Source organism: Scardinius erythrophthalmus (genome assembly GCF_964197995.2).
Source record: "Scardinius erythrophthalmus genome assembly, chromosome: 2".
Lineage (NCBI taxonomy): Eukaryota > Metazoa > Chordata > Actinopteri > Cypriniformes > Leuciscidae > Scardinius > Scardinius erythrophthalmus.
In genome coordinates, this window is record NC_138222.1 from 45,168,780 (window position 1) to 45,177,410 (window position 8,631).

The following is an 8,631-nucleotide window of genomic DNA, read 5'->3' on the forward strand; positions in this document are numbered from 1 at the left end:
TAAATTTGAATCATATTTGGAAAAGTTAATGTATTGACTAGTTTTATTGGATAGGTTACTACAGTTCAACAGTGCATTTTTGCCTCTGTTATCTAATCTATTGTGGCTATAATTTCTAAGCACAGAAACTAACTAAAACTTTTCTATGTAATGTAAAAGAACGGTTCAATAAAATAACTATATAGCTACTGTAGCTAGTGATTTAAATTGACAATAGTTTTTTTCTTCTTCTGAGATAACAGAGCATGAAAGTGATAAACCAATAAATGACTCACAAGATTCCATTTTCTTTTGTTAGTTCAGTCACTTTGGACATCCCCTTCTCTGTAAGATGGAAATATCACTTCCCATTCACTTGTCACGCTGAACAGTGATCAGCAAATGGTGTAAGACTTAATTATAAACTTTAGCTTTGCAAAAAAAAAAAAACCTGAGTATGTGACAGTCACCTCTTTTTGCAATTTCGGCAGACATCTGAGAAAAAGAGGAAATTGTTTTCGGGATTTTTTTTTTCTTTTTCTTTTTTTTTTTCCTTCAGTACTGTCACACTGATGAGCTCAATTCCAGATAGCTGTTACAGCCTATGTTATACAGAGAGACAGTTCAGACATGAACAATACAAAGATGTCAATAAATGTTGAGAGGTTAATGATTAATAGCATAACTGTCTGTAGGCTATGTATTGCCACTCCCTGTAATTGTCTTTCACTTGTGACTATTTTGTATAGGTTTTATGATGTTGTTCATATGGTCACATCACATGTCAAGAGAAAAAATAAGCGATATCTTTATGAGACCCGTCTGATATGTCAGATGTGCAGTTGTTAGATCATGTGTTAAGAGTTTATTAAAATGGCTTCATAAACCACACCAATTATTCTCACCCTTAGATGACCTGTTTAAGTTGACCCCGACTTTGGCGATATTTACAACACTAATTCAACAAGACCCTTGGAAATTATAAAACATTTTCACGATTCATCTTTCCACCTTATTTTTAATGTAGCCTAAGAGGGGGCGCGGCCATTTTAAACTTGAATGTGCGAGACTGAATTAATAGTATAGGCTATTTCTGCTATGAAATAGTATAAACTGCTAATACACATATATAAATAAATAAAAAAGAAAAGAAAAGAAAAGAAAAGAAAAGAAAAGAAAAGAAAAGAAAAGAAAAGAAAAGAAAAGAAAAGAAAAGAAAAGAAAAGAAAAGAAAAGAAAAGAAAAGAAAAGAAAAGAAAAAAATTGGAATGCGGTCCTGAAGTGTTTTTTCACGACTACGTGACTTTGTTAAAAATAGCAGGGGATTTCTTTGAACTCAGCCAATAAGAAAAGACATAAACAAGTGACGTCATGTGCACGCGATCTGGGGCCGGGCTCTCGATTCCTTTCATTTTCTAAAGACTATAGATCTTTTCTATCCATGACAGCAAATGACAGCAAATGAATCTAGTGGAGCAGTCTCAGTCAACTCAGCATTCCAGCAGAGTTGAAACTGACTGAGTCCTGAGGAATGGCTCAGGTCAGTCATCTGCAGATGATTGATGAGAAGGACCTGCGAGACGTAGTTTTGGTCAGAACGAGTGTAGGTGCGTGTTTGCGAGGCCATCTCGGAAGGACAGGACGCAAAGTGGCTGTCAAGTTAATCAAGGATAGGTAAAATGCATTTTCAGTCATCATACCTGTGGCAGATCATTTTTGCACGTTTATTTGTTGTGCTTTGCATAGCAAATATAGGCCTAGTATTCTATATAGTCTATTATACTATATAAAAAAATATTAATTAAAATATATGATTTAAGTCGTAGTAAATTAAGAGCTACTAATACAGCATTAATATGAATTAATAATAATAATTAATGTTAATATGAATACGTATTAAAACAAAATTCTATTAAATATCGCTATATTGTGGAGCAGCTAAGGGTATTTCCAAGAAATGGAAAACAAAACTTAAATGCTTTGTGTGTGTGTGTGTGTGTGTGTGTGTGTGTGTGTGTGTGTGTGTGTGTGTGTGTGTGTGTGTGGTATCAGTAAATGGATTGACAGGTTAAAGAAAGTAGGAATGTTGGGCCAGGTGTGCGCTGAGCAAGTATTGGTCCCGTTGGGTGTGTACACAAGTTCAGCTCACTCTCTAGTGGGGTTGGTGTGGGACTGGATGGCTGAAGGATCTCTAGATTCCACACTGCATGATGTAAGCACTTACTTAAACAATGCACTTCATTTAAAAGTTTATTATAATCACAGACAGGTGTGTATAAAAATACCTGAGGAGTCTTATCTAAAGCAGGAAGTGTGAAAATTAGTTTTTGAATTGTGGAGGTGTGTTCATGTTCCTGACAGTGAGAGAGTGGAAACCCCCTGGGCAGGGAAATGTCTAATAATGTAACTGCCTACTAAAAATAGTACCAACAAACAGAAGTTTTATAGAGCCGTAGCATTCCAATACAATACATTAGCTTTTTAGTGGTTGTTGCATCATCATCAGTGATATAATTCTTATTGTTAGGAAATGTCTCTCTGTGCATTCTACCAGTCTTATTTCATTTCATTTTTGCTTTCTTAAGACAAATCTGTACCCAGAGCTTTCGATGGCTCTTTGTCTTCGGATCCTGTTGGATGTTGCTGAAGGTTTAGCTCATATCCATGCCATTCCGCTGCCTCATGGAGCCCTGAAAGCTACTAATGTTCTTCTAGACCAACAGTACCATGCCAAAGTATTGCCATAGTCCAAATATCTTTAAAATATATATATATATATTTGTGCATATGCTTTACCATTTTTCTTACTTTTATAATATGTGTGTCATTGCAGTTGTGTGACTGGGGTCAAGAGATAGACATGCACTTGACCATTTCTAATGGCCTTGGGCCATGTGTCAGAGATCTGGCCTATATGTCACCTGAAGTCTTACAAGGTGCTGTTCCTTCTGTGGAAGCGGATATATATAGGTGAGGTGCATTATTTCGAAATTCTAGAGTGTTTCAGCTGTATATTAGAGTTGAATTGTTGTGTTCATTTAAGCGTTGTGATGATTCTACAGTTTTGGGGTTCTGCTGTGGGAAACACTGAATAGAAAGCGTCCATGTGAAGGTATGTTGTCATCTTCTCTTCAATGCATCTTGTCTTATTCTGGGAGAAGGATTTTTCAGTCATTCATTGACCTGAAACATTTCCTTTAAATTTGTTTTCATACAGGTATTGATCAGCTTCAGACCAAATTAGAGCTTGGTTTAGGGGTTGACCTTCTGCCCCTAATGACCCCTCAAAACCATGCTCTTACCCAGCTCATCGTTAGATGCTTGAAGAATGAACCTCGAAAACGGCCATCAGCTGAGGGTTAGTTACAGCTTTTTTTTATGGAGCTTAGAGGTGTTATTTAAAATTTGCCCATCACTTAGCCTATTATTTTCTGCTCATACAGAGTGTGCAGTGGTTCTAAGGACAGCTTTGGCTGCATTTGATCCTCAGACTTTGACTGAAGATGTTCTTCATCAGAAAAAATGCAAGGTACTTGTTTAAGAATCAATGAGCTTAATAATAGTTCTAAATACTTTTATATAGTGGGGTCCAAAAGTCCACATTACAAACAGAGATTTTTTTTTCATTGTAGTCTGGAAATAAGTTTAAAGTCGGCATGAGAATGAGATCTGCTTTTCTTCCCTATTTTGATGTATAACCAAGTAAAACAGCTTTTCAAACAAGAACATTTTTTTAGGGCAGGACTTGATTTTGTCCATCAGGAACTGATTTGATGTTTGCTGTTTGCTAATAGGGATTACTAGAATGGAAGTTATTGTTTTAGATTAAAGAATATGAAGGCACATGAATTAAGAATAATAATGATGTGCACGGATAAATCGTTTATAATAAACACTGCAATATTATTAAAAAAAATGAATTTTCCATTTTAATTCCATGTTGACTTAGGAAATATTTAAAACAAAGAAAACACATTAAGATTTCCTGTTCACTAATCCAATAAGCAAATTGTATAAACATTATTTACTCTTTCCAAATGGTCAGATGTTCTTGATTCCATTGAAGCACAAGATGCTCTTTCATTCTCAAATGCTATGCTGGAGATCATCAGGTTTTACAAAAACTTGCGGCGTTCATACAGCTCGAGTGCTGCTGTGATTAAAGCAATACGAGTACAAACTGAATACTAAAACATTCTAAAATGTTCTAATCAAATTTTCACCCAATTGTTATGCAGAAGTATTCAGTGATAAGCATTTTCACTAGTAGTCTGAGATTTGTGAACCCCACTTTGTGTTGAATATTATACTGTTTAAATTCAAATTTATTTTAAAACAGATGTGAAGGACTGTGTATTTATTAGGTGGTAATGATTATTTGTGGCCTGTGTATCTGTCTGTTTCACCAGGAGAGGAGGCTACTGAGCTGTAAAATGCGATCGTCCTGGGAGTTGCCTATTGAATTACATAACCTAGAGGTAAGACAACTGCTGCAGGTTTTACTTTATTTGGTGTAGAACTATTCTCTCTTTTTTAAATTGTTGAGCAGGTACTCAGTCCAATGCTATATTTTGTATTGTGTGTGTTCATTATAAATTATGTGCAAATATAACACTTCTTACAGCAAAAACTTGCTTGGGGTGAAGAAATTTCACTTAATCTACATTTGTGCATTTTAAGATGTCTGAAGGGCAAAGACTGGACAACAATTGCTTTAAAACCATGTTAGTCTTTTTAATTTTCTACTGTGTTAGTGGCATGAAAAGGTTCATGTAAAATAGCATTTGGGTTTGAAGTGACAAAATTTGAATAAATAAATCTTTGATTTGATTGGGCATCTCTGTCATTTTGACATGGACTTGCGCTGTTACACTTGCTGATCAACATAAATGAGAAAGTTGGTTATCTTTGTGTTGTAGAACATTTTTGCCGCACCAAAGTACAGTTATTGTTCGGCAGTTATTTAATGACTTTTATTATACACCTCCGGGATCTCAATGGTTGGTACGGCCATGCTTTTGACAGCTGAATGTCTTTTACCACCAACAGGACAATAGTTGCAGAGGTCCCACAAAAAAATTTACCTCAAAAGTGATTCCACAGAATGAAACTCTGCCAGTATCGTCACTGAAGGCAAAAGGAAAGCCCTCTCAGTCTCCGCCATTGGCAACAAGAGATTTTCCTCAGATTGGGTGCTTTAGGGGTTAGTGACCACTCTTTTAATAGTATTTTGGATACATTTTCTTACTTTATTAGTGTAAAATGTCTTATAATTACATTTTCCCTGCTCATGTCTTCATAGATACTGGAAAAAGTTCAGTCCAGTCCAGTAACTCCTGCAGTAATCATGGTCTCAATCAGATTAATGGCCGTAGTGGAATTTCCCAGAGACAGAGTCCCACATCTTTAAGGTCCCCATGTGTTTCCCCCTCAACGCTGTTTCCGAGCACCCCACAACACAACGCTGGCAACCAGGGTAAGCAATTAGTTCTGTCTCCAAAAGGTCCTAACAGTCATTTTGTTTGAATCTCTCTAATTCCCTCCATTCCTGTCCTGCACATTTCCAACATATGAGTTTGGACCACAAGCATAAACATGCCATTGTTGCATACTTTAATCCATCTGGAAAAGAGCTCTGCTCTCTGTCAGTCTCAATTGCCTGATGTATTTTAGCTAAATAAATCTGGAGGAGCTTTGTGTACATATTGTGTACATACTGTTGGCATAACTACCTGTACAGAGCAAATGTATCAGTTCTTGTTTGTGTTGTGCCTTTACTGTACATGTGCGCAGTAAGCAGTTCTGTGGGACTGTGTTCGCTCGCTTCCTGAATGACCGCCCCACTAATGCCTTATCTGTGTCCAGTGTGTTTCCTCTCTAGAGGGTTTTTGTTTTTCTCAGAATTAGTCTTGTTTTGTTCATTTAAATGTAGGTAGTATAGAAGGTTTTGTCGCAGTGAAGTAACTGGTTTAGAGTAAAGGCAATTTAAAAAATACACTACCGTTCTAAAGTTTGGGGTTGGTAAGATTTTTAAAATGTTTTTGAAAGAAGTTTCACAAAGGCTGCATTTATTTAATCAAAAATGCAGTAAATACCGTAATATTATGAAATATTATTACAATTTAAACTAACTGTTTCCTATTTCAATATATTTAAAAATGGGATTTATTCCCCTGATGGCAAAGCTGAATTACTCCAGTCTTCAGTGTCACATGGTCCTTCAGAAATCATGCTAATATGTTGATTTGATGAAACATTTCTTATTATTATCACAGTTGAAACCGGTTGTGCTGCTTAATATTTTTGTGGAACCTGTAATACTTTTTTTTATTTCATGTGTATTTGATGAATTCAAATTTTTCAAATTTGCTTAATTTTAATATATTTATTGTATCTTTTATTTGGATAGAGGAGAACTGATCCCCCGACTGAAAAACCGACAAGTTTTTTTTCTCCATTTCTCACCCGATGCAGTTTGGGTTCTTTGCCACTGTCGCCTTTGGCTTTCTTAGTAGGGGACACGTAATATTCAGCAATATTATTGATTTGACTGCTCTGACTATTGGATGAGAACTGAACTGAGCTGGATGATGACATCATTGTTTTCTCCAGAGCTGCTTTATAGATTCAAAGAACTGATTTCATCTGAATAATGACTGTTTGCTATTGTCTTTTTTAAAATTTGGATTACAGCAGAATTGAACTCTGTTTGCATAATTGAATCGTTATTTTCCTGTTTATCGCTGTAAAACTGCTTTAAAACAATATGTATTATATAAAGCGCTATATAAATAAAAGTGTCTGCGAAGTATGTTCTTGCTAAATGTGCAATATTCTTGCAGAATTTAAAGGATTCATGAAAACACTATTGACTAATGCTTCCTCTTTCTCTAGTTAAATGTGAACTGTCTGTGAGAAGGAGCTGCTGCCGGCTTCTGCAAGAGAGACGAGAGGCCATTGTTCGCTGCATGACTGAAGGACGACTCAACAACCTACTTGACGTGTTACGTGCTAGACAAGCTGTGACTCGTGAGACGTATGAGATCATCACTGCGGCCTTGACCTTGACTGCACGCACGCGCTGTTTGCTTGATATCTGTGCCTGCCTTGGTGAAAATGTTGCTATCTTGGTGGCCACAACTTTAGGTTTAGTATCCACTGAAAATACTCAAACTGCCCAGAGGTGGCAGTCTGGTTAAATTTGATCAAAAATGCCTTTACATTAGTGTTGTAATGCAGTAACTGCACGCGAAACAATTGATATTAGATTTGTACGCCAGTATAATGTGTCATGAATATGTTGAGATTGTTATTGTGTTCTTAAGTAGACAAGTCTGTAAGAGATGAAGAGAGGTCAGATCCTCTGGAAGGGAATGCTGCCATGCAGTTTATTCTTTTTAATCAAAAAATATCATCAAATTAACACCCAATGTAAAGGGTATTGATGATCTAACTGTTTCCCAGTTCACAAACTGAAGGGATTATTCAAATGACTTTGAACATTATCATGTTCTGATGAATGAGCAATTACAGATTTGATTACATTCCTTTGAAGAGAAAAAAAGTCACAGTGCAAAAACAGATTATTTTCAAAGGAACTTTTGTGAAAGGTAAATCATTCTTAATCATTCTTAACAGCTTTATAACTTTCACACTCAGTTGCTGTTAATATTGAAACCGTTGTTTCAGCCTAATATATCATATTCTTTTGATAGACTCATCAAATATTTTACGTTTCTTTCTATAACCATATTTATCTTGGGTTTGTATGTGTGTACCACACATTTCCAAGGTTGGGTGTTTTTGATGTTAGACTTAAATTTGTGCATGTTGCACAACAGACGCAGTAGTTTCTGATTGTAGTGTATCTTGCAACAAGACATTATTTTTAAAAGCATTTAATAGTATTGGTTGGTGCTCTATGTATGTAGCACGGAATGTATAAAGCAAGAATATGAATAAAGTATTCATGTATGGAAAAACAGATATGGTATAAGAAATGTAATTAATGTTCACACTGTTTTGTGATATGTTGTGTCTTTAATAACACAGTTTAACAGTATGTGTCCCTTCAGCATTTCACATGAACTCATATGTTAGATCCACTTCTTGGAGAACAGTTATTGCTTGGTATTACTGTCATGTCAATACCATGCCACATACCTCCTCACAGACTATCTAATTGCATGGATGGTCTTTACGCTAAAGGGCATGAATGGACCTTGCAATAGGGGCCTTTGCAAACATTGCAACATGAGATGTGAAATGTCTTTGACATGAAATTTCAAGCTGCTTCAACAGATGCGATGTACTACTTTTTTCTGTTTTTAATGATTAGAATTATTATGAACAATGAATGCTACATGCTCATGAAATAAACTACATGGAGCTTTTGTATTGCTAAGCACAACATAATTTTTTCAGCAATTTAAAATGAAGCAGTGAAGGTAAAATTAGATTAAAAGTAATGGTAACAATTCACAGGACCTAAAGTACTCATTCCCTTATACAAATATGCTTATATATAACTTATAAATACACTACCATTCAAAAGTTTGGGGTGGGCTGATTTTATTTTTATTTTATTTTTTGCAAGAAATTAATACTTTTATTAAGAAAGTGTGCATTAAATTGATCAAAAGTGACAGTAAA

General features: G+C 35.5%; 1 protein-coding gene across 1 annotated transcript; it reads left to right on the forward strand.

The window, feature by feature from the left end:
- The first annotated feature begins 1,371 nt into the window (after window positions 1–1,371).
- On the forward strand, window positions 1,372–8,380 carry LOC308681188 (receptor-interacting serine/threonine-protein kinase 2). Its single transcript, XM_081349852.1, has 11 exons — window positions 1,372–1,653; window positions 2,032–2,191; window positions 2,565–2,714; window positions 2,813–2,949; window positions 3,042–3,091; window positions 3,197–3,337; window positions 3,423–3,508; window positions 4,389–4,457; window positions 5,029–5,182; window positions 5,282–5,455; window positions 6,874–8,380. Exons 1-11 carry the CDS (start codon window positions 1,511–1,513, stop codon window positions 7,176–7,178), a joined length of 1,569 nt encoding a protein of 522 aa, XP_081205978.1. The 5' UTR covers window positions 1,372–1,510; the 3' UTR covers window positions 7,179–8,380.
- Window positions 8,381–8,631: the final 251 nt, after the last annotated feature.